The sequence below is a fragment of the Ahaetulla prasina genome, chromosome 2 (assembly GCF_028640845.1).
Source record: "Ahaetulla prasina isolate Xishuangbanna chromosome 2, ASM2864084v1, whole genome shotgun sequence".
Taxonomy (NCBI): Eukaryota; Metazoa; Chordata; class Lepidosauria; order Squamata; family Colubridae; genus Ahaetulla; species Ahaetulla prasina.
In genome coordinates, this window is record NC_080540.1 from 282,289,468 (window position 1) to 282,316,921 (window position 27,454).

Here is a 27,454-nt window from a genome sequence, read left to right on the forward strand (position 1 = left end):
CCTATATACATATATGCTTATACCTCCTTATATTTACTCATATATGTGTTTACATATTATATATTTTTTTTGTATGATACCTACATATATTGTTATGACAAAATAAAATAAATAAATAAATAAACAATTGTAGGAGATGGCCAAGCTGAGCCGGTGGGAGGGGTCAAACGCATCATCAGTCATGAGTCCCTGCACACCTGCAAGAGATGTGACTTCAGCCCACCTTGAATTCCTTCTTAAGTTCCGCTTACTTCTTTTGACTGTTAATAGTTCAGATTCTTATAGAAAGCTTAAGCTTATAATAAACCTTTATACTCATTTGAACTGCCTGAATCTCCTGATTTTTCTGAAGCTTGGCAGCAATCTAATTATTATTCCAAATATATAGAATATTAAAGTAAGCATATATTACAATCTGTCTCAGCAGGTAGCAGCTGCTGGCCAATTTTGGGTTTGGAAGTGATGCAGATTAGATCTGGTTAGTATTTAGACAACAGACCTCTTGGGAATTCCAAATTAGATTAAGAATTTGAAAAAGCTTTCTGAGAAAGGCAAATGGAAAACATTCTATATGGGTGCCATGAAACATAGGTGGATATGTTGGTCAGTCTGAAAGAGATTTTAGCTTCACCTTCACACTTAAAATATTTAGCATGGCATGTATGTTTTATGAAAATTGTAAGTGAAGGTTGGTCATTTATGTAATACTAAACACTGTTGCTTCATGCACTTACACTAATATGCAAAAAGATATATTGAGAGAAGATGCATACACAGTCTATGTTCTTAAAAGTGTATTGAAATAGGACATAGTAGTGCTGGATGTATGAAAACTAGTATCCATTTATGGCTCTGGTTGCTAATATTTTTATGATACATGTGGTATTTTGATATCGTTGGAAGAAGCTACCTTCTAAAAGAAAAAAAAATCAATTCATCAGTTTTACTGGCTAGATTGTGCTAAACATACAGCAGCTGGTACTTAATACTACATTTAAATGAATGCCATCTTTAGTTACATATTGTATAGCTCAGAAGGGAAATATCTTTCAGGGTTAAGATATTTAGTCCATGGAATGTAAATATCAAACATTACATGTGATAAAAGTTAGGGGTGAGCAAGGGACAGATTCCTTTCTTATCCAAATCAAAATCTATGATTTAGAAATACAAATTCCTAGCTGGGTTAACCCTCTACTAAAGCTTTTGAACAAAGCCCACTGAAGTGTGCTAGTTTGCTACTGAGATCCTTTATCTTCCAAATCATTGCTGCCTGATTGGTAGGTTTTTATCTATTTCATCATTTATTGTTTATAAATTTCCATTGTGGAAGTTCTATAATTCCATTTTGGAATTATAGAATCCTGAGGTTGAAGGCGTGATTTAGGCCAGGGGTCTCCAACCTTGGCAACTTTAAGCCTGGAGAACTTCAACTCCCAGAATTCCCCAGCTAGCTTTGCTTAAAGTTGCCAAGGTTGGAGACCCCTGATTTATTTAGGCCATCACATTCAACCTTTGACTGTGCAGGAAATCAGATTTAAGCTTTCCAGACAAATGGAAGTGCACCCTTCACTTGAAGACAGGCAAGGAAAGGGAGCCACCATCTAATTGGTTCCACTGTCAAACTGCTCTTACTTTTAGGAAGGTTTATTTTTTCCCTAACCTTCAACTGAAACTTGCTTTCCTGTAACTTAAATCCATGACTCCATGGATTTAAATTCTCTACATTCAGAGGTGGTATTCACCCAGTTTGGACCAATTCACCTGAACAGGTAGCGGAAATCGCGGGTGGACCCACCCGCTCGCCCGCCCCGGCTCTATGCCATCCTATTTAGGCACGTTTTTGAGGCTGGGCGCATGCACGGAAGGCACGCATGCCAGCAAAGTGCATGCACGGAAGGCCAGGCACATGCATGGACTGGGCACATGCAGATTTGCAAACCAGTAGGGAAAGTAAATGAATACCACCCCTATCTACATTGGTATGACAGAAAACCTTTCAGATATTTTTGAACATTTGAAGAGTGCTGGCCTACTGTCCCCTAGTCATTTTTTTCTCATAGCTAAACATGTCCAGTTTTTTTCAACCTCCCGTCATAGGCCCTTCATAATCTCTCATCACCTCTGTTGCCCTTCTTTGGAATCTCTTCCAACTTCCCTGGGATTTCTCAAGACATTTTCAGCCCATTCGTGGAGCACATCAGGACTACTGTGAATTTTACTTTGCCTAACAATAGGCAATACACGTATAATGTTAATGATTTATATAGAGATCTGTAGCCTTTAGAGTAGGTAAGTAGCTAGCATACTACTGTGGTAAAGGATGGTGAAAAATATGATTAGATCATATCTCATGATGATACCTTTTATGGAATACTAGATCAGATTTTTAGATTAGTGGAAGGAAAACACTTTTAGCTGTAACATGCTAAATATGTTTGTTAATGTACAGTATTATTTGAAAATTTGGTTCAATTTTCAGTTATAGCGCTCCAAAGAACATAGTTTTTTAACTCTCTTTTCCCTTCCCTTCCCTTCCTTTCCCTTCCCTTCCCTTCCCTTTCTTTCCTTTCTTTCCTTTTGGTGTGGGTGAATTATTACTTAACTCCTACCAGCTTCTGGGTTATTTGCAAACACAGATGGTTATTATTTATCCATATAAGGTTTTGGCAAAAAAACAAACAAAGGATTCAGTAAGAACTGTTGATGCTTGGATAAAATAAATAAGCATTTTTGTGACTTACTGGTTCACTGGATAATCATGAATTTACTCATATATATATGATTTTTAAAACAGTGGTCCCCAGCCTTTCCGGGTCCGCAGACCGGCAATGGCTGCGGCATGTGGCAGCAGTGGTGGGGATCGGGGGAGGGGATAGTTTTGCATGCACAAATTAAGTTCCTATGCTCACCCACTGCTTGTGCAAGCTAGTTCCCAATGGGCCACAGACATCAGTCCATGGACCGGGGGTTTGGGGATTTCTGTTTTAACACATGCAACTAAAATTCTGCATGAACAAAGCAATTACATACATCCAGATTCGTGGAACTACATGAACATATCTATTTATAATGCTTTTTTAATGATGAGTGTGCCATCCACGTTAACAAAAGAGTAACAGTAATAGAAACTATTAATTTCAGCTGGTAAAGACAATAACTGAGCTTTTTGGAGGAGCATCCAATTAACTTTGTCTGGGTCCAGAAGCCAAGCAGAGCTGGGTTTGGTTAAATCTGGACCAGAAACCTCCAGGGACTATGGACCTACAAATTACATTGAACATAGAGATAATTTGTGTTTAAGTCATTGTGTGAGAGTTTTCCAGCCACATAAATGTGCTTAATTAATTGACAAACTTTGACAGAGGAATAGATGAGCTATTAGGTAAAGGTAAAGGTTCCCCTCGCACATACGTGCTAGTTGATCCTGACTCTAGGGGGCGTTGCACATCTCCGTTTCAAAGCCGAAGAACCAGCGCTGTCAGAAGACGTCTTCATGGTCATGTGGCCGGCGTGACTCAATGCCAAAGGCGCACAGAACGCTGTTACCTTCCCACCAAAGGTGGTCCCTATTTCTTTACTGGCATTTTTTATGTGCTTTTGAACTGCTAGGTTGGTAGAAGCTGGGACAAGTAACGGGAGCTCACCCCATTACACGGCACTAGGGATTCAAATCGCTGAACTGCCGACCTTTCGATCGACAAGTTCAGCGTCTTACCCACTAAGCCACCATGTCCCCTCAGCTGAGCTATTAAGGAAGGGGGAAATGACATTTAAAAATTGAGAGGTAAGCCAGGTCAAGAAACTGCAATAATTCTTAATGCCACATTATTGTTGTAGGGCATAATAGCAGAATCATGAAGGTTTGCCAAAGTTTCTTTCTGACCAACTTATACCATGCAGAACCCAGGCAGAATGTTCATGGGGATTCTCAGTCATTCAGGTCATAATTATCTCAAAGGTGCTTTTTTCTTTCCAATAGGCAACTGGACTGTTTTTTGAGAAAGATGAAGATGCTTTGCTTCTCATCCAAAAAGTTTCCTCAGTTGTGACGGGATGGCGGAGTGGGGACATGGGAGGAAGACCCTCCAGTCTCAACTGTCAGTACTTATCCTTCTATCCCTCCACCATCCAGTCACCACTGAGGAAGCTTCTTGGATGAGAAGTGAAACATTGTCTTCCTCAAAAAAACAGTTGCCTTTTGAAAAAAAAAAAACCACCTTTGAGACAATGCAGGCAGAGTTAATTTGAGTTTCTTTCTCATACTTTTTCCACTTTTCCAGAACTTTTCCTTATCGTGTGTTTTATGATTGCATCTTACAATTTATAATCTGTAAGTTGTCATTTTGTTGTTTGTATGTACATTGAGAGCCTATGCACGGGAGACAAATTTTCCTTGTGCGTCCAATCACACTTGGCCAATAAAGAATCCTATCCTATCCTATCCTATCCTATCCTATCCTATCCTATCCTATCCTATCCTATCCTATCCTATCCTATCCTATGATACTATTCAATACTAAACAGTTCCTACTTTCCTTCATCATAGTTGTACTACCTCTATACTAGAAAATTAGGAAATCACCCAGAAGATTTTAAAATATTGCTTAAAATGATACAGGGTTATCCATAGAGATACTAGAAGTCAAATTCAACTTTAAGGCTGGTGTTTATTCCAATCCAGCTCTTCTAGTCCCCAGAGCAAAATGACCAACCAGTTATCTGATTGTATATGTGTTGGTAAACTTTGTTTATTAGCTACTATTTTAAGGTCAAGATAATAATAATAATAATAATAATAATAACAACAACAACAACAACAACAACAACAGAGTTGGAAGGGACCTTGGAGGTCTTCTAGTCCAACCCCCTGCCCAGGCAGGAAACCCTATACCACTTCAAATGGTTATCCAACATCTTCTTAAGATGTTTCAATAGATGATGCCTATTATTTGAAGACTTGCAATTCCAGAAATAACACTCTAATTCAGCAGCAGAATTGAATCCAGGGGGGAATGTTAGTTCACATTTTCTTGATAAATGTGCTTCGGTGATATATGTGTTTTCCAACATGTCACTTTCCTATGTTAAATTTCTGTTGGGTATTTAAAATATCTTAGGAATACACTTAAAGACAAGATAGCTTAAATTTACTGTTGCTTAAGATTACCATCCCAAGCATGCATTACTTGATGTTTGGAAAAAGCCATAACAGCCTGCTGGCCTGTCATTTTGAAAGTGTAATTGTATAATTTGGTGAAATAAAGCCAGTCTTGCTTGCCCCTGCTTGTCTGACAGCTATTTTTGTCAGGAAAATATCACTGCAAATAATCCACTTCACCCCTAGTCATTTTGATAAATTGCTTGTGGAAATGTAATTGGCAGTGAGAATGCCAGGGGTCATGTCAGACCTTGCAATTTAGAATTACGCCTGTTATTTAACTTCAAGGGACTCCCAGATTATCTTCCTTGTTGCTCTTGAAACCTGACCTGTCTTGATGCAATCAAACCGAGCCTGCAAGAGTTCAAGAATGAGGGAAAAGTCCCTGCCCTTAGGTTCAAAATATAGGCGGCTTCTAACCAGGAGAATAATGGGATTTATGTGCAATTTGCTACTAAAAAAATAGCCATTGGTCACCTCTTCTCTAGTTCTGAAGTTTGTATGGAAATAGCAGCTTTTGCAAATTTTTTTTTATTTGGGGTTCTGGGAGTTTACACTGTTTCTATGAATATTTGGCTTAGTTTTAATGGGTGTTTTAAAACTCAACAGCCTGTGTTTGTTTGGTTTTTTTAAAAAAAAATCCAAGCTGCCTTTCTTAAGGATGGTTTTCCGGTGCTGCTTCCAAAACATTTTTAAAATGCAATTTAAAATTTTTGACTTAAAATATCAAAGTACATATAGGTGGTCCTGAATACTGAGACAACAGAGATGAAATTAATATTAAACATTCTGTTAGAGGATAATCGGGTTTGTTAAATATCTTACTTGAATATTAAATGACCCAGAAGATTACAAATATCTGTTTATAATTTATAGAGACTTGCCAAGAATGCAAAGAAGGACAGCTCTTGCTATATTTCAGGATTGAAGAAGCATTATGAGAAAAATCCTTAGGATTTGGGTAAAAACTTATAGCATTAAGGCATTTCTTCAGATGCTGTGATCTTAAACCATGGTAGGTTTACTAGGAGATTTCTCAAGTCTTCTGCTCAAAATAAAATTCCTTATACCACCAGGCTTGAAATATTAAGTCTAGAAAGCTTCGGACTACGTCGTCTACATTTCAACCTATGCTTAGTTCATTAAGATTATTTACCAAAACGTCCTACCTGTAAATGAGTACTTTGATTTCAACCATAATAACACGAGGGCCACCAATAGATTTAAACTCAATGTAATTCGCTCTAATCTTAATTGTAGGAAATATGACTTTTGCAATAGAATAGTCTGGATTGTCTGGAACAATCTACCTGATCCTGTTGTTAGTCTCTCTAATCCCCGTGCCTTTTACCTTAAACTGTCTACCGTGGACCTTTCATGTTTCTTAAGAGGTCCCTAAGGGGGCGTGCCTACCGTCCCTGTCCTACTGTTCCCAATTATATGTAATCATTCTATGTGTTTATGGCTATGTTTTGTCAATTTATATCCTTTTTTTTTTGTGCCAAAAATTTTTCATGTGTCCATTTCTGTGTCTACTCCATCACTTGTTTTCTTTTATTTGTTGACTGACTGACAGACAGACAGACAGACAGACAGACAGACAGACAGATGGATGGATGTTGTAAGAGTTGGGTGAGGAATCCTACTTAGGTAAATAGCTTCATCTCTTACCTCTCCCAGCCACATATGGTAACTTCGTAACTCCTGGTCAGAAGTGTGAAGAAAGACAACACACAGGGAAAGCCTCAAGGTGATCTCCCTGCTTCTTGTGGAATAATGCAAAATAGGATTTCAGATTATATGAACAATTCTAATGTTCATATATAGGTCACTCCCCAGCAGCAGCTGAGATTTGCTTACATTCCAGATAATAAGCGAGATGCTCGTCTGGTAATGAAAACATGTCTCCACTTTACACTACACTGTGTGGTTGGAAGTAGTGGTGGCAGCCTTCCTGAGTACCTTTGAACTGTTTTCCTCCTTCCTTTGTTTTTCTAGAAGATAAAACTTTACAGATGCATTTTAAAAGGCCGGCTAATGAGGACCAGTGTTTGCAAAACAAGGAAAACCTTTCTTCGACCTCTACCCCACCAGTTTCAGACAGCCTAACTTCATTAAGGAGGATTTGTACTCCAGCTTAATCTCTGAAACTGTAGAATATGCGTGGTGGAGTGGTGGGTGTTTTACATACTTTTGATCCTTCCTTGTTGATTTCTAAAGGTCACTTCTTAGAGCTGAGAGCTGTTAGTTTGCTGCCCTTTTCTTCTTCTTTTTTTACAGTTTTGCTGACTTTTTCTCCTGAATTGTTAGCACTGGTGAGACGGTGGGATTGGGGAGAATTTTAATCAAGACTTGTGCTCAGTTATACATATCCTAATATGCTCTTAAGAGCAACCAGGATGATTAGGGGACTGGAGATTAAAACATACGATGAACGTTGCAGGAACTGGGGATGGCTAGACTAGTGAAGAGAAGGACCAGGGGAGACATGATAGTAGTCTTCCAATATTTGAGGGGGTTGCCACAGAGAGGGGGAGGGTCAATCTATTTTCCAAAGCACCTGAAGGCCAGACAAGGAATAATGGATGGAAACTGAAGAAGGAGAGATTCAACCTAGAAATAAGGAGAAATTTTCTGAGAGTAAGAACAATCAATCAATGGAACAGCTTTCCCTCAGAAGTTGTGGGAGCTTCATCACTGGAGGCTTTCAAAAACAGATTGGGGCTGCCATTTGTCAGTAATGGTGTAGGGTCTCCTGCTTGGGCTGGGGGTTGGACTAGATGACCTACAAGGTCCCTTCCAACTCTGTTAATCTAAATCTTAACTGGTCACCATGCTGAAAATGGAGTCAATTGTAACCCATGTGGGCATTCTAGCAAATTTGGCACTTGGTGGGTGCTTTAAGGAACACAATAAGCAAAATAAGCTGGGTTATTTTGTATATAAATAAAATTTCCAAATCCACCATCAGGTAATATCTTTATTGGGATCAAATAATATGCATGAAATTATGGGTAATGTGGGGGGAAAAAGGATACTCTTGATATAACTTCTGGAATTGACATTATGGGATCATTTTAAGGAACGACTCTGGCCCAGTTTAAAGCACTTGGCAAAAAACGTCCCCTTTTAGTCTTTTTTGGGAAAGTTCTCTGTGTGGAAAGTTCTCTCTGTGTGTGCATTTTGGAGAATTAATAGAACACATTTGGGCCAGCTGCACTTCCATTTTAAATATATTACTTCAAGATCTCATACAACATCCATTAATTCATGGAAAGGCTTAAAAACTCATTTAATCTGAGACCACTTCACGGTGACTTCACATCTATGTGGTTTTCTTGGCAAGAGTAAAGAAACTTTTTTGCCCCTGCCTTCTTCCAGTTCTTTTGGTGGGGAAATTACAAATTACAGTGGGATCCACTCACCCATTAGCATACGCTTGGATCTGTGTATGGATAAAAATGTCAGAAGAATAGAGTCATGCTTTGCTTTCAACTGACAGACAAGGTAAGGTCAGGTCAGGTGAGGCACACACCAAGACCAGCCTAAAAACAGCAAGGGAGCAGATGCTGTTGATGGTGGGGAGGCAGGGATTGGAGGACAGATCTCAAATAGCTCACAATTGATCCCACAGCATGTTAGTAGAGGTACAGATACAGTCAAGGCTTGTGGACTTAGAATCCACTCTAATTCTATTGCAAACCTGATTCTGTTCCTCCTTTTCCTTAGTGAAGGATAAGATTAGGTAGTGAATATAGGTATGACCCCCTAATCTGCAAAATTCAGATCACCTCCAGGTGGCGACAAAGAGCCTTTTCTGCCATCTAGCGGTTGTTCAGCATATTGCAGCCCCGCCATGGCACGCCTAAAAGAGAAGGCATAGAAAGGGGACACTTGATGTAATGGGCTGTAAGAATAACCTTGAAGAATAGGAAGAAGAGCCACAACCAAAGCAATGGTCAGATAAAAGAAATCTGTAGGAATGTAATTTGAGAAAACATCTCAGGCTTGACCATCCCTAATTCTCTTGTAGATAATATCTTGTAGATAGCTTCTTCTTCAAAAACACTACACTACTAACCAGAGCATATAAAACATTTGCTAGACCAATTCTTGAATACAGCTCGACTATTTGGAACCCATACCACATTTCTGACATCAATACAATTGAACGTGTCCAGAAATATTTTACAAGAAGAGTTCTCCACTCCTCCGAATACAACAAAATACCTTATGCCACCAGACTTGAAATCCTGGGTTTAGAAAATTTAGAACTATGCCGCCTTCGACATGACCTGAGTTTAACTCATAGAATCATCTATTACAATGTCCTTCCTGTTGAAGACTACTTCAGCTTCAATTGCAACAATACACGAGCTCACAACAGATTTAAGTTTAATGTTAACCGCTCCAATCTGGATTGCAGAAAATATGACTTCAGTAACAGAGTTGTTAATGCTTGGAATACACTACCTGACTCTGTGGTCTCTTCCCAAAATCCCCAAAGCTTCAACCAAAAACTGTCTACTATTGACCTCACCCCATTTCTAAGAGGTCTGTAAGGGGCGTGCATAAGAGCACAAGCAGGCCTACCGTTCCTGTCCTATTGTTTCCTTTCATTATATCCAATTAATATAGTTATTACATACTCATACTCATATATATGCTTATATATTGTATAATTATTTCATGCTTATGCTTATATATACTGTGTGACAAAATAAATAAATAAATAAAATAAATAAAGCCAGGGAGGGGAAAGATGTTTTCAGACTGGTGAGATTCTATTACCATTACCCTATAATAAAAGTAGTTTTAGTATTTATAACTTTGGTTTTCAAATTTGGTTGTCCTTGAAAGACTGGCACTTAGGCCTTAACAATTGCATTTGGAAAGGGGAATGACTCCAAGTCTTTTGTTTTACAGTACAACTAGAAGAAGCTGAATTAAGTTTCTTTTTGGTTTACATCTGTGGATAGGAGGAAACTATTCCATGGATTTGGAGGTTCTTCTGGGGGGAAAGGCATGAGTTTAAAAAAATACGCATGGCTGTATTTTGAAGGGACTGAGAGGAGAAAGGGTGTGTCAGACTTCCAAGTAATAAATCCATAATAAGCAAGACTCCAAGGAATGTATATTTCTCAAAGAACACTTTTATTGGAATTATCATATTGGCACATATTTGGTGAAAACCAACTCTGAAAACTCCCACGGTTTTCACCTAATTAAAAGATTTTCTACTTTCTCAAAATAATCAGTCACGTGGTCCAATCACGTTGCGGTCTGGCAACCAGGTAGCATCACTCCACCTCACACTCCACTCTCACACCAACCAGGTGTGAGAATGCCCTTGGTTCCCAAGAGAAAGTATTTTGTTTTGGCTACAGAAACCTCTCTATCTCAAATCCCACTTCCCTATCCCTCAGCTCCAATGTGGCAACAGTGAAACGGTCAAAATGGCTTCAGTCAGGTCAGCTTCAGGGTTGACAGGATGATAGAATGAATAACTTTGAGTGACTATCGGAAGTTTGGGAAGGCTGGAAACGGGCCCATTTCCGATCTCCAGAGGGCCTTTCGCCTTCCCAGAGGCTCAAAAAAATCCTCCAGAGCCCAAGGAGGGCAAAAACTCCCCCCTCCACCATGGTGGGCCACGCCCACCATGTCCATGCCCACCCAGCAACAGGGCAGAGAACCCCTTGCTAGCATTTTTGAAGCCCACCCCTGCTTTGATAGTATCTTTTCTCCAAACCTGGAAGCTAATTATGAGGATACTAATCATCATATGTAGCATCCATCAATAGACCCATGTCTCTCTGGTTCCCCTTCTTTTTTTTTTTTTATAATGGGCACTTTAATTACATCCTGTGTGTCATTATTTTTGCATCTATTGACTCATTCAGCCTCATTGAAGGTCTTTCATTGCTAAGACCACAAAGGATACAATTGTCCCAATCATTTTCATGTTGAATCTACCATTGAAATAGCCAAAAGGAGTTGAGCGGGACCTCATTTCAGCATCTGATCCGAATAACATCTGCAAAACATTCTAGAAATCATACCTCCACAACTTTAAACCTTGCTTCTGGTTATATAGGTTTGTATAGGAGTCAAGCCAAATTCTTGCCTATCTGTAGTGACAGACTTAAAGGCATCCAGTCAGCTTCATGACTAAATAGAGATTTGATTGTATATAGTTCTATATCCTCCCACTCTTCCTGCTGATCCTAGCCCGAGTGCTTTTGAGTAGGCTTGCATAGAATTGTGTGGTTAATTAATAACAGCTTTTCAGAGCTCCACAGCATCCCTCTATGATCCCCTGCTCTGTTTTGACTTAGTACAGGTCAGCCCGGGAATTCTGCCCCATTTTTGCTTGATGTTCAGGATATTCTGCATTTCAAAGAAGAAATAGAGTAATATCGTGCTTCCTCAGGCGCATGAGTCCATTTGTGAATTGTCTGCCTGCACCTCTGTCTTTTAAATAAATCAATGAGAAATACATCTTTGCATGAGGATCCTGCATTCAGAAAGCATGCCGGAATCAATAGTTAACAACTAAGTAATAATTAATAGGGATCCTCAAAGACAATCTCTGGGCTCTGTGATCAGTACACTTTGTTTCCAGGGACTGTGGGTGAAGAAAAAAGTCTGAGATTAGGATATCTTTCTCTCTTTCCATCCCTCCTTCCCTTCCCACGCCCCTCCATCCATCTCTATCATGCTCTCTAATTATCGCTCATCTATTTCTCCTTTATCATTTATTCTCTCTCTCTCTCTCTCTCTCTCTCTCTCTCTCTCTCTCTCTCTCTCTCACACACACACACACACACACACACACACACAGAGGTCTCCAATGGGCACTTTAAGACTTGTGGACTTCAATTCCCAGAGTCCCTCAGCCAACTTTGCTGGCTGAGGAATTCTGGGAGTTGAAGTCCACAAGTCTTAAAGTGACCAAGGTTGGAGACCCCTGATCTGTCTATCTTATCTATCTATCATCTGTCTTATTTGTTTTATCTATCTATTTATCTGTCTTATTTATCTATCTATTTACCTACCTTACAAATCTACAAGTTACAAAGAGAGGGTAGCAGTAACATCTTCAGGAGAATCCCAAATTTGCTGAAGGAGAAAATATATATAATTATAAGGCCATAAAAAGCAGGGGAACCTCAAAATCAGCCAGTGATGTTTAGACAAGCATACTCAATGATTACATAATACTGAAGGGGACAGGAAATTAAAGAAGTCTAGTAAGGGAATTAAATGGACTCTGTTTAGAGTCATACGGCTGAAGCAGTGTATAAGGGTGGTTTTTTTTCCCCTTCTGTTCAATCGTGTCCAATTTTTGGAGATTGATTGGATGAGTCCCATTACCTCCTTCTTAGAAAGTGACTGGCCCTACGAAAATCACCCAGCTGGTCCTCATATTTCTAGTCTGATGCCTACCACTGGAATGGGTACTGTTGACCTCACCCCATTCCTAAGAGGTCTTTAAGGGGCGTGCATAAGACAACAAACGTGCCTACCGTTCCTGTCCTACTGTTTCTTTTCATTATATCCAATTTATATAGTTATTTCATACTTATACTCATATATATGCTTATATATTATATAGTTACTTCATGCTTATGCTTATATATACTGTTGTGACAAAATAAATAAATAAAAAAATAAAAATAAAATGGGACAATTCTCCACAGCCGACTTGTGACAGCCGACTTGCCACGGCTGATCTGCCACAGGACAATTCACCGCAGTCTCCTCGCTGCAGGAAATTCAGTGTGGGATAACTCAAGAGAGGGACAAGAGGGATAAATGATTACACTCTCACCCCAGCCTCACCCACCTCAGTCTTGAGGACTTGAGAAGGTTCAAACCTAAAGCAAGGCAAGGCCTACTGCAATTCACTTGTCCCTCTCTTGAGTTATTCCATGCTGAATTGTCCCACGGTGAGTTGGCCATGGCTTATTGGCCGCAGCGAGTCAGATAAGATGAAGTGTCCTAGGCCAGTGATTGCTAACCTTTTCCAGACCGAGTGCCCAAAGCGTGCAAGTGCGCACACCCGAACCCCCAAAATGCAATGCATGCGTGGCCCCACACATGCGCCCCGGCCCCGTGCACATGCGTGTCAGAGACCTGAAGACCAGATGGCTGTTGGGAGGCGCGCATGCATGCGCAGCAGAGCTGAACTGGGGCGACAGCTCGTGTGCCATCAGAGTGGGCGCTGCCTGCCGCCTCTGGCACGCATGCCATAGATTCGCCATCACGGTCCTAGGCCCTTTAACCGCTACACCAAACTGACTCTCCATATAAGAATTAACAATGAACAAACCTTTCTGCCTCACCCTCTTTTCTTGCTTTTTCAACTACGTAGCCTTAACAAAGCAATGAGCATAAATGTGCTCTCAATGTTAATTCTGAAGAAAATGCATACCGTGCCTATCAGTTCTGAAATGGTGCATAAAAATATATAATTTCAAAGGTTGCTATGCCCCACAGACCGCTGCTCATAGATATGCCAGGCAAAATAGAAATTGGCAAATGAAACCACTTGCTTTGGACAGCAGATTATTAGAAACAGATGGACTCCCCCCTCACTCTCCTGGAACACGCTCCTATCTTGAGCTAGTTGAAAGCTTTCAGATCTTTTAGAATCTTGCTCAAGAAAAGCAAGATCGTGTGTTATGTTAAATAATCCCCACGGGAGTTAGACTACGTTGTTAATCTCATCTGTTTTATGTTCTGCTTTCTTTAAATTATGAACATTCAATGATAACAAAGACCTTCCCCCCCCCACCCATTTAGCCAGATTTCTATTATCCTTCATCATGTTCAGGAGATTTTATTAGGCTTTCTTACAAAAGGAAGATTTTAAACATCTATTGAAATGTAGAACTGTGCTTGTGCATTGAGGCCTTGGGCAGCTTCCATAGTTACAGGGTTCAGGGCTATCCGAACAATTGTATTTTGTGGCATGGGATTTGGGGCAGGGTTTAGCTGTGCAGTTTGCTATGTATTGTCCTTATTTTATTTATTTTTTATCCCTCCATTTTTATTTTAATAACCTAAGGTGGAAAAACGTTTTATTTGAATCATTACAGATAATCCTCAATTTATGAGCGATCACTTAACCCTTTGAAATTATGATTGACCTCCCCAAGATTTATGAACAGGGTGGGCTTCTGCGGGTTCGGCAGGGTTTGGGCAATTCTCTAGCCAAGGATCACAAACCCCCAAATGTCAACCCTGGCTGGCCACGCCCACCCCACCCCTCCCAACCTGCCCCGCCCATCCCAGGAGTCTCCATGCAGCCCGTTCATCATTCCAGATAAATGCTGGGAGGGCAAAAAACGGGCCTACCAGAGGTTCCAAATGTCCAGAAACGGGCCTGTTTTCGGCCTCCGGAGGGTCTCCAGAACCTGGGAGAAGCAGTTTTCCCCCTCCCGCCTCACTGTGGTGCAGTCGGCTTACTAGGCCACACCCACCATGGCCACACCCACCCAGCAACAGGGCAGCGAATCCATTGCTAAAAGATCTGAAGCCCACCCCGCTTATGACCCGGTTTCCAAGTTCCAACAGCAGCCCCTCCCCTGCTGTCACATGACTGCATTTTGGGCGTTTGGCAACTAGCCCACATTTATGGCTATTTGCAGCATCCCACAGTGACACGATCACGATTTACAATGTTTTTGCCAGCAACCAGTGTTTACATCTGGTTTCCATCAAAAATCAAGCAATAGTAGACAGTAGGTCCCCTTAACGCCTACCCTGTTCACTTTATGACCCAAGAAAGGGTCATAAAATTAAGTCAGTCTCATGATGACTGTTTTTTTTCTCGGGCTCAATTATGGTCAAAAGTTATGGACTACCTGTATGTAAAATTAAAAGAATGGGTGATCAAAGCACTGCTGTCTCTCAGACTTGTTTGTCCAAGTTTGGTCAAAGAAACCTGATGGGGTATTTTAACTAATATTGATTACCTTAGAACCAATAGTGACTATGAAAACTCATCTTGTATAGTAACATAAATCAGAGGCCCCCAACGTTTTGGGCATCAGGTACCGGTTCCATAGAGCAGGGGTCTGCAACCTTGGCAACTTAAGACTTTAAGATCCAGAGTTGAAGTCCACGAGTCTTGAAGTTGCCAAGGTTGGAGACCCCGGCCATAGAGAGAGATTTTTCCATGGACTGGAGGGGGCATGGTTTTGTGTGCTGCCTGCATCCCGCAGATGGGGCTTCGCTTGTTTGCGTGGCCCAGTTGCTGGCATGCCGTGGTCTGGAGCTGGTCCACAGACCAGGGATTGGGGACCCTGACATAAATGAACTGTTGTAAGTCTAGGACTACCTATATAGGAAGACCACAAACAAGCGAAGGCCCATCCGCGGGATGCAGGCAGCATGCAAAACCACGTCCCCTCCAGCCCACGGAAGTTATAATGACACTGAAAAAGTGACTTATGACCACCTACAACCATTGCAGCATCCCTATGGTCATGTGATTAAAATTCGGAGGCAAGCAGTTCCTTTTCATGACAGTTGCGATGTCTCTGAGTTTCAAGTGAACAGTTTTTGTGAACTTCTGACAAGCAAAGTCGACGGGAAAGCCAGATTCACTTAACAACCATTTATTAACTTAACAACTGCAATGATTCACTTAACAACCATGGCTAGAAAGGTTGTAAAATGGGGCAAAACTCACTTAACAAATGTCTCACTTAAATTTTGGGCTCAGTTGGGGTCATAAGTTGACAACTTCCTGTATAAAAGAACCACTGCTCCAAATCTTAACAAATTCCTGTTTGGAATCTTGACTTCAGTTAAAAAGTTGACAATTTCACTGATCTGCCTTAACATATCATGTAATATCCTAAGCCAGGCAATGGCAGAAATATTATCCTCCTAGGCCTTTTGACAACTACTCTATGAACTATGCATTTATACTGTAAATGTCATAAATCTAGCAGCTCACAATCCTTAGAGGAAATACATGAACATTTTCAGGCATTCTTTCTTAGTACCAATGGTGTGTATACCCTTCTTTTTCAGCCAGGATTCATATTTTTAATGCTCCATTTAAGAAACATACTTTTCTTAGGGTCAGAAAGTAAAATAATAGTAGCAGGCTGTTTCCAGAGTTATTCATTCTGTTAGCTCCAGCAGTAACCACAGGATTTCTCTTTCTGCTCCTCGGTGTGGCCGCACATTTCCATAACTCCTTTTGTGGCTAGTAGCATTGTTTCCCACAATACTGTTGTTGTGTTGATTTGCACTAGAGTTTTATCCCAGGGAACATTCAGTAATGGATCATTGCTATTTACCTATGAAAAGGTCCGTGATCGTTAAAATTATATTACTACTAGTTAAACCTGTCTCTTTGAATTGCTTTGGATAGCAAGATAGACAGCATATGAATTTAATGAATATATTTTTTAAAATCTGCAGAAAAACACATTCAGATAAGGCAGAATATCAGCAAATAGCCCGAGCCTGTAAAGATAAAGTGAGGAAAGCTAAGGCTCACAATGAACAAAGGCTAGCGACAAAAGTAAAAAATAACAAAAAAAGCTTTTTCCAACATGTTAAAAACAAGAAAAAAGCAAGGAAAGAATTGGCCCATTGCTGGGAGAAAGTGGCAAGAAGATGACAAGCAACAGGGAGAAAGCAGATCTACTTAACTCATTTTTTGCATCTGTCTTTAAGGAAAAAAACAATCCAACCTATCAAAAACAGCACCACAGAAAACAGATTAGGAACACAAGTTAAAATAGGGGGAAAAATGGTAAGTGAACACCTGTCTACTCTAGATGAGTTCAAATCACCAGGACCGGATGGATTACACCCCAAGGTTCTGAAGAAACTGGCAGACGGGATCTCAGAACCACTGAACTATATCTTTCAAAGATCCTGGAGCACAGGAGAACTGCCAGAGGACTGGAAAAGAGCTGATGTAGTTCCCATCTTCAAAAAAGGGGAAAAAACAGATCCGGGAAACTACAGACCTATCAGCCTGACCTCAATACCAGGGAAGATTCTGGAAAAGATAATCAAGCAATGAATCATTGAACATCTAGAAGCAAACAAAGTAATAGCTAAAAGCCAACATGGGTTTGTCAAAAACAGATCATGCCAGACTAATCTCATTGCCTTTTTTGACAAAATGACAAAATTAGTGGACCAGAAGAATGCTGTCGATATAATTTACTTGGACTTCAGTAAAGCATTTGATAAAGTAGACCATAACCTGCTACTAGATAAAGTAGAAAAATGTGGGTTAGACAGCTTCACCACCAGATGGATTCATAACTGGCTGACCAATTCGTAACTGTTGGGCCTCTGGTGGCTCAACAGACTAATGCAGCCTGTTATTAACAGCAGCTGCTTGCAATTACTGCAGGTTCAAGTCCCACCAGGCCCAAGATTGACTCAGCCTTCCATCCTTTATAAGGTAGATAAAATGAGGACCCAGATTGTTGGGGGCAATAAGTTAACTTTGTATATAATATACAAATGGATGAAGACTATTGCTTGACGTAATGTAAGCCGCCCTGAGTCTTCAGAGAAGGGCGGGATATAAATGTAAATAAATAAAAAAAACGCACTCAATGTGTAGTCCTATATCTACATGGAGGGAAGTATGCAGTGGAGTACCCCAAGGCTCTGTTTTAGGCCCAGTACTCTTCAACATCTTCATCAATGACTTGGACGAGGGGATAGATGGGGAACTCATCAAATTTGCAGATGACACCAAGCTGGCAGGAATAGCCAACACTCCAGAAGATAGGCTCAAGATACAGAAGGATCTTGACAGACTTGAACATTGGGTGCTATCTAACAAAATGAAATTCAACAGTGAAAAAAGTAAAGTTCTACATTTAGGCAAAAAAAACAAAATGCACAGGTAACGTATATGTGGTACCTTGCTCAATAGTAGTACCTGTGAGAGGGATCTTGGAGTCCTAGTGGACAGCCATTTAGATATGAACCAGCAGTGTGCAGCAGCTGTCAAAAAAGCCAACACAATTCTGGGCTGCATAAACAGAGGGATAGAATCAAGATCACGTGAAGTGTTAATACCACATTGTAATGCCTTGATAAGGCCACACTTGGAATACTGCATTCAGTTTTGGTCGCCATGATGTAAAAAATATATTGAGACTTTAGAAAGAATGCAGAGAAGAGCAACAAAGATGATTAGGGGACTGGAGACTAAAACAAATGATGAACGGTTGCAGGAACTGGGTATGTCTAGTTTAATGAAAAGAAGGCCTAGGGGAGACATGATAGCAGTGTTCCAATATCTCAGGGGCTGCCACAAAGAAGAGGAAGTCAAGCTATTCTCCAAAGCACCTGAAGGCAGGACAAGAAGCAATGGGTGGAAACTAATTAAGGAGAGAAGCAACTTAGAACTAAGGAGAAATTTCCTGACAGTTAGAACAATCAATAAGTGGAACAACTTGCCTCCAGAAGTTGTGAATGCTCCAACATTAGAAATTTTTAAGAAAATGTTGGATAGCCATTTGTCTGAAATGGTGTAGGGTTTCCTGCCTGGGCAGTGGGTTGGACTAGAAGACCTCCAAAGTCCCTTCCAAATCGGTTATTATGTTATGTTATAATGCTTGTTAATCATAGCACTACAAAATAGGAGAAAAAAGAGAATGAGTGGGTGATGGAAGATCTGCAGTTTTTAGCCATGCGCTCATCGTAATTTGTATTCATTTTTAGGCATTGAGTAAGAAACAAATGGGAAATGCTTACTATAGTGATAGAAAACAGTGGTTGTTGGGAATAGTCCACTGTTGATGTTATATAGCATTGTTGTATCTGTTTGTGTTTTACTTATACTGCTGAAAGCTGCCCAAAGTTATGGTATATAAGATGGGTGACTATGTAAGTTTTACAAATAAATAAATGCTAATGCCTTGGAAGGCATAAATAATATTCAAAAGTAATCTCATGTATTAAAAAAAACTGGCCAGGGAATGCCTGATTAAAATGAACAGAGATAAATGCAGTTATTCATTTAGGTAAAATAAATCAAATACATCAGTCTAAGATAAGCCATACCTAGCTCTTAGCACAATAGTACATCTGAAAGTGATTTTGGAGTTACAACCAATCATAAGCTAGGAGTCAGTAGTATAATGTTAACTGCAAAAAGAGCAAATGAAATTTTAGTCTGGGTCATAACTTTCCAATAATAAAAATACTTCCAGTCTGTGTGCAGTTCTGGTCACCACATTTTAAGTAGATCAAGTAGAAATGATTTAAAGCAGGGGTCTCCAACCTTGGCAACTTTAGAACCTGTGGACTTCAACTCCCAGAATTCCTGGGAGTTGAAGTCCACAGGTCTTAAAGTTGCCAAGGTTGGAGACCCCTGATTTAAAGGACAGTGAAGAGGATCAGGGAACTGAAGTTAAGAAAAATAGAAAATTGGGGAGGAAGGCTCTAATTGTGCTTTTCAACAGTTTATATAGTGAATAATAGAATGCACACTAATTTACCAATTTTGTTATTGTAGTGGTCTGTTCTAAAGTAGAATCTCTATTACAATAATGAAAATAATTAACCTTGACTCTCATAATTTGTGATTATAATGCTATACAATGGTTGGGTTCAGAGGACAGTAGGCTTATTCTCATATACTGTGTTTTGCTTTTAACTACTTTTTATATTATGGGGTAATATATAGATAATATCAAAGCTTGTTTACCTATTATAACTATTAGAGATGATGGCGCTTTATTAAAAGCTAAGACGTTTAAAGAAAGATTTAATTAAAAGCAATTTCACCCTTCAGCGTATTGCAAACAATCCCTTATTTTCTTCTCATAACTGACTTTTCTCCCTGTCTGTATCAGCAATAATATTGATTGAGAAATGTCAAAAGCATAACATAGCCAAATATAGTTTTAATGTCATTTTATTTATGCACTAAATTGGTGGGCAGTTTACTAATTGTCTTAACTTTTGGTAGAAAAATATTACAGGTAGTCCTTGATTTACCGTTTGAAGTTACAACAGCACTGAAAAAAGTGACATGTGTTGTGACCCAGGCCCAAGTAGGTAGTAATAAACTTAGTCCATGGAAAAACAAACAAACTTTATTCGAACAGCTGGGAATTACTTCATTCCCAGTGTCGTTCAACTCAAAGTAAAACAAATGCCTCCCAACACAAATTCCTCAGTTATCTCGCAAGCCTTGGTCCAATTAGGCAAACTGCCACAGACCCTTCCTGCAAATGTCCAGAAGCCACAAAAACAAAGACATACACGAAACAGAGGACGCAGTTACAATGTTGTTTTCCGGCAAAGCTCAAACGCTGATGCTGATCTGTTTTAAGCCTTATGGGAGGGACCAATCATCTCTTGGCTCTACTCCCGAGTTGTCCTCTCTGCTTGAGCTGCTCTTGCCTTCTGGCAGCTCTTCTCATGTGTGCATTAGGAACAGGCTCCTCCTGTTTCTCTGCCTCACTACTATCAGTCTCTGGAGGCTCTGGAGTCCGCACCTCACTTCCTGAAGGCCCTGGCCTCACCTCAGCCTCATTGCTGTCCGACTCCGTTGCCAGCTCCGTAGGTTGCTGACAGACCACAACAATATGGCTGTTTTTCACACTTATGATCGTTGCAGTATCCCCATGGTCATATGATCAAAATTCGGATGCTTGGCAACTGATTCATATTTATGACAGCTGCAGTGCCCCGTTATATGAACAAGTTTTGTGGCCTTATGGCAAGCAAAGTCAATGGGAAAGCCATTAAAACAGCCCTATTACTAACTTAACAATTGCAATGATTTATTTATGTAGTAAGAAAGATTGTAACATGGGGCAAAACTCACTTAACAAATGTCTCACTTAAATTTTGGGCTCAATTGCAATTGTAAGTCGAGAACTTCCTGGACATGAAAGATACTTATATACATGTAAAAGGGCTATTATTTGCGTTTTGTATGACAGATTGAAAAACAGAATAGTAGACTCAACTTCCCAGGTATAAGTTTGTAGAATTAAGGCAAGTGGAAATTTTGAGGAATTTTAATGACACCTTCCAGTCCTATTGTTTTATGTGAAGAATAGGATTCTTTATTTACTGATTTCATCACCAACCTCCTTTTTTGTGTGTGTGTTGTCTTCCAGAAAAAAGTGCTGCAAAGGTTACAAGTTTGTTCTTGGACAATGTATTCCCGAAGGTATGTAATTAAATGTTTCTTTATTGTGGTTTATCCCTTCCATGGTTCTATCTTCCCTTGCTAAATAATAAATATAAGTTTGAGTGTTTATGTAATAGGCATGGTAATGAACCAGAAATTCCTGTGATGTCCCCCAGCTTTATATTATTCAAATGTGAAAGAATTTGGTACGCTTTTGCGATATCTTAATTTGTTTATCAGAAACCTTTCAGAAAGCAGGGCGGGGGTAGTCATAGCTAACACTGAAATCATAAAGACTGTGTGGTGAGAAATGACATGTGGAAGGAAATGATAAATTCAGTTTAGGCCCTGTCCCAATTCTGAAGATACTGAATCCAGCTGGATGTAAAACTACACACCACATTTCTTTCCTTAATTCAGACTCCTCCACACACACAAGACCCCCACAGCCAGGGATGAAATGCACCCAGTGTCAAGGTTCCAGAAAAACCTCTTCTGCATAAAAAAAAAACTCATAAGCCATTGTTTTCCAGAATTCTTTACTAGCATGAGGAAACTGGCACACGATGAGTGAAATTCCAAAACTGAATTTCCGGATTCTTTTCCCCAGTTATACAAACCCCAAGAGTCCCACCCCCCGACCCCTTTGATGGTCACATGGTCCCACATTCTCCCAGTTCATTCGAATATCTTCTTGCCACTCTTCCTGCAGATGTGAACACCATCCGACCTTGACCGCTTGAAGAATGTTACCATACCCCTCAGCCCCCCTTCCTCCCCTCAGGGGAAAAATGTGGCAGCGTCTGGAACCCTAAAGTCTAATATGGTTTCCAGGCCTGACACCCAGTTAGGACCGGATCACTTGATCCGGTAGCGATGGCAGCGGGTGGTTTGGAGAACTGGTAGCAAAAATCCCTGCCCCCCACCCCCCGCCCATGCCTAGCTGAGCTGCGCGATCATCAGAGGATTTTTTTTTTTTGCTTTTAAAAGCATTTTTTCTTCAGCTGAAAAAATGCTTTTAAATGTAAAAAAAAAAGGCTCTGATGATCACGCGGCTCAGCTGGGATTTGTCAGAGGCTTTTAAAAGCATTTTTTCTACAACCTCTTCAGCTGAAGAAGTTGTAAAAAATGCTTTTAAAAGGCTCTGACAATCCCAGCTGAGTTGCCTGATCGTCAGAGGCTTTTTTTTCTTTTAAAGGCAAAACCACCCCCCTGCTTTTTGGCCAAAGAGGTTGTAGAAAAAATGCTTTTAAAAGTTAAAAAAAAAAAAAGTTGGCCATGCCCACCCAGTCACATTACCCCACCACCACCAAGCCATGCCCACAGAACTGGTAGTAACAAATTTTACATTTCACCACTGCCCCCAGCCTGACATGAGGGCTGCACCCCACGGGATGGGATAGACCTGAGAAGTTTCCAAATTGAGTCCATTAATTATTAGCTCAGCTCCTCTTCAGAAGAGAGGCTTCAAAGAGAGTTATGCCGCCCTGCCTCTGGAGCTGCAGGGCAGATAGTTCCTATGGGCAGGAAAACTCATGGCACCTGGGATTTTGTTTCAGACATTTGTCCTTCTTGTAGCCAAACAGACGCCATTTCACTATAACTACAAGAGGTGACATTGAAGTCTTGTTTGCATAGTGACCCTTTCAGGAAGGGGTTCCTCAAAAAAACACAGCAAGGGAAGAACAAAGCTGGAGCTGAGGTGGTAGCTGGATGCTATTTTAATAAACAAGTCCTTGAGCTTATGACCATAATGGAGACTGACCATTAGAGTCAGAAGTCAGGACAAATGTTAAATGAACTGCCTCAGGTAATGAACCAGCCATCCCTGTTCTCCCCAATGCATTTGTTAACCAAATGTGTGGCTTGCTAAGTGGAGCACGGGGTGCCTCAGGGTAGGGGAGATCCTGGGAGGCCTAGTGCAGGCGCAGGCCCACCTGTCTTGCACTCCCAAATCCTCCCCCACCCCCTGAAGTATCCCATGATCCGCTTGCGGTATTGGAGCATTACGAACTCCATTACGGTTAATACCGTAATAATTAAAACCAGTTAATAAAAGATTCTAATGGATAGCAACTTCACTTCCAGTGCTTTCCCGAGTAGCCTGGATGCAATGCTAATATTCCTTTGACCCGAGCTGGCTTCTTCATATAGAGAAGCCCCACCTGTCTTCACCACATCACTTTATCCTGGCCACCTCATGTCGACAGTTCTGTTCTTTCCATTTCTTTTCTTTTCTTCCTTTTTTTTTTGGGGGGGAAAAATACAATTTTTGGAAAGTTCTGTTTAAAAAAAAAAAAAACAAGTTAGACCAAATTTTACCTATCCACTGCGGCAGACTTACAGTTTTCCCATCACCTTCATGACTGAATAGATCTGAAAGTGGGTCTTAACTATATACTCTGCTCATTTTGCCATGTGGACTCTACCCAGGAGACATGATGGAAAGAAATGGCTGAAATCCTGCCTGATGTAATGAGGTCTTGGGAAAGAAGGCTTTTGGGGCAGGGGTGGGTTCTACTTACCTTTACTACTGGTTTGCAACGGGAGCACGTGCACGCTTCTGCGCATGCACAGAAGCTTCTGCACATGTGCAGATCGTCAATTATGACATCCGGGCGGGTGGGCAGAGCCTCCCGCCGCTTTTACTACCAGTTCTAAAGAACCGGACAGAACCAGGAGCAACCCATCACTGTTTTGGGGGTGTTCTGGGGACACTGACATCTGTGAATTTGGTGTTGACTTCTCTGGCCCACTATTGCCAGGTGCATGCTGATAAATGTTCCGATAGATGTGCCACTCCTCTTCTCAAAACATTCTTGGAAGATTCAACTGTTCTGAAGATGATAACCATTTGTTTAAAAGGATATGTTGTAATATTACAACCTATGACTCATTCTTTGTTAAACATTCACACCCATAGAACGTACATGTAAGAGTGTGTTTTAAAAGCCATGCATTCTCAACTCTGGCAGGCCTTCATTGTTAGAAGAGTTGTAAGACAATGCATAAATTTGACACACTTCTTATGAACCAACTTTGTGAAATCGATTAAAGGACTCATCTTATTTTTATGGTATGTAGACGTAGCATCAGCAGATGTTCTAGGTTTGTAATGGTTCAGTGTTTGGGAATATTGGCAGCCAGGCACAAACTTGATAGGGGCAAGTTTGGGGCAAAACTTGGTAGATGATCAAACTCATGAAGTGCTTTGTGTTTTCTTTGCTTTGTTTTCAGCACTGAGAAAACCCTGGGGCAGGGGTGAAATGTAAAATTTGTTAGTACCGGTTCTGTGGGCATGGCTTGGTGGATGGGGGGGTGTAATGTGACTGGGTGGGTGTGGCCAACTTTTTTTTTAACTTTTAAAAGCATTTTTTCTACAACCTCTTCAGCAGAAGAGGTTGTAAAAAAATGCTTTTAAAAGGTTCTGATGATCCCGGCTGAGTTGCCTTATTGTCATAGGCTTTTCTTTTCTTTTAAAAGCATTTTTTTTGCCTTTAAAAGAAAAAAAAGCCTCTGACGATCAGGCAACTCAGCTGGGATCATCAGAGGAGCCTTTTAAAAGCATTTTTTCTACAACCTCTTTGGCCAAAGAGGTTTTAAAAGCTTCTGACAATCCCAGCTGAGCCACACGATCATCAGAGGCTTTTTTTTTTTACTTTTAAAAGCATTTTTGGCCGAAGAAAAAATGCTTTTAAAAGTTTTTTAAAAAGCCTCTGATGATCGCGCGGTTCAGCTGGGCATGGGGGGGGGGTCAGGAATTTTTGGCGATCCAGTCCAAACCGGGAGCATTTCACTCCTGCCTTGAGGACTATGCAGTCTGTGCTGACTTATGAAATTGGTAAAAACTTTGAACCAAATGAGAAACTCTGGTTATAATTCAAATAGATTCGACACATTACATCATCCGCTTACACACTTACCACCAGTTGGAAACCAAGTATAGTTTACGATTTCAAATCAGCTTTGGATGCACACATCAAAATAACCTTTTTGTGAGATAAATGAGAAAATGGGGTTACAATCCTCAATGGAAAACGTTATTAATTCCTCCGAATCTCATCAGTGGTTCTCTTCTGCAACTCTTTCTGATGGTTGAGCAAAGAAAGATGCCCCACATTTCAATCAATTTTGGTATGAACTAGACATTTTTGGAAGTACTTATTGGCATAATAACAATGATTCTTCCTCTTTTCCATTTAGTTATGTGTTGCATGCTATACATAATTACAACAGTGTGCTTTGAGATTTCCTGTCCTTGAAAGCAGCAGTCAATGAATTTATTTTACTACCGTAGAAGAAGCTGTCCAAAGGTGCAGGAACATAACTGCTTCCAATAACTAATTCCTGGTATTTGGGATTAGTTGTTTTTTAAGCTAATTCTTATTGAACAGAGTATACATTCATGAACATATAACAGTATTTCTAGAAGCCTGGCACTCTCACAAATCAGCCATCAATAGACACATAGACAGGGATGAAATGCTACCGGATCGGACCGGAAGCGGTCGTGGCTGGTAGTTTGGCGATCCGGTAGCGATGGTGGAGCAAAGCTCCACCCACCTGGTTTTAACCAGGAAGTAATGTGTTTTTTACTTTCTGTGCATACACAGAAGGTTTTGCGCATGCACAGAAGGTCTGCGCGCACATGTGATGCATCTGAGCAAAGCAAGCGTGCGGTGCGTGCATTTCTAAACCGGTAAGGAAGGTAAGTAGATTTCACCCCTGCACAACATCTATAGTCTTTATGCAAAAGTGACAACCAACCCAACCAGCACTTCTCCACTAGTAATCAGCACTCAGATCTGCATAGATTAACTCCAAGGTTAACTTCAGACCAAAAATCAAGTAAGCAGTACTCCAATCAAGAAACTGCAAAAGAGTCATCAGTAAACAGCCCATCCAAAAAATCCCTAAGACCATCCACACAGGCAGTCAAAACACCAGGATATAAACTGACAGCAAACAGGATTCCTTACTGGCACTGATGATGTTACCTAGTTAGGGTAATGAAACGTGTGCAAGAAAACAAGCAAGCTCAAAGAGCACCAAGTACCCCCTCACTTATAACAGCATGTCAACAATATGATGCGTTTCCTCACAACCATCAATAAATTCATTCATTCATTCATTCATTCATTCATTCATTCATTCTCAGCCCAAATCAGCCCACTGTAGGATGAAGACCACTTCAGCTGCTTTCCAACTGTTGTGATATGTTACAAATCACCAGTTACCCCTTTGATAAGTTATATTATTTGGACATTATTTCTTTGGTTATTTTCTGGCTCTTTTAAAGTGAATTATTACTAATGAGGATTGTTGTTATCTGCGCAAATCTATTATCATGAGGCCACCCCTTTCTTCTATCTTCTAGTCCCAGCTTTGGTGTATCTGTATATGTCTTGCCTTGCCTCTTTATATTAAGCATTTGTCAGTCCAAGCTTCTTTGAGTAACTTTCAAATTCAGTATTGCTTTCACACTTAATGGCCATTTTTTTTTTTTTGCAACCACATGTCAACGTAAGTAGTACTTTTTGATTTAACACCTCACCAAAAATATAACTTGAAGCCAAGATCGCGCAACAGAGGCTGTTATACTTTGGTCATGTCGTGAGAGCCGACTCATTTGAAAAGTCAATCATGCTGGGAGTGATCAGTGGAAAAAGGAGAAGGGACTGCCTTAGCGCCCGCTGGCTGGACATTAAAAAGAATGGATCTGAAGGACGCAGCGTAAGACAGAGGGGCATGGAGCAAGCTGAATCATAGGGTGGCCAAGGGTTAGACACAACCGAATGGTTGTTGATGATGATGATGATTTAACAATTTCCTCTTTAAGGAGATTGGTACTCTGCTTTTGAATTGTCTCCCAGTTTATTTTTTACTCTGGTTCCTAATTTATTCCATGATAAGACTTTCTAGGATGATCTTTGGACTAAGCTAGATGCAATTATTGATCTTCTCCAGCTCATAATTTCCCATTTTTACTTATGCACATGACTTTCACACAGATAAATTCTTCAGAGGTAACTTCTTCAGAAAAGTTCTTCAAAAAACAGGGTGCAATTGAAAAATAGTATTTGTCTTTTTCTGTTTATTTAGATAGCCCTTTATCGTGGGCAGTGGTTTGCTACCCTTCCATG

At 40.4% G+C, this 27,454-nt stretch overlaps 1 protein-coding gene across 2 annotated transcripts in view; it reads left to right on the forward strand.

Annotated features, from left to right (window-relative positions):
* Positions 1 to 27,454, forward strand: part of CCBE1 (collagen and calcium binding EGF domains 1) — a 203,781-nt gene that overhangs the window by 147,945 nt on the left and 28,382 nt on the right. For both annotated transcript variants that reach the window (XM_058170365.1, XM_058170364.1), the window contains exon 3: positions 21,298 to 21,350. In XM_058170365.1, coding sequence (XP_058026348.1) covers positions 21,298 to 21,350 — 53 coding nt within the window. The remainder of the gene's footprint in view (positions 1 to 21,297; positions 21,351 to 27,454) is intronic.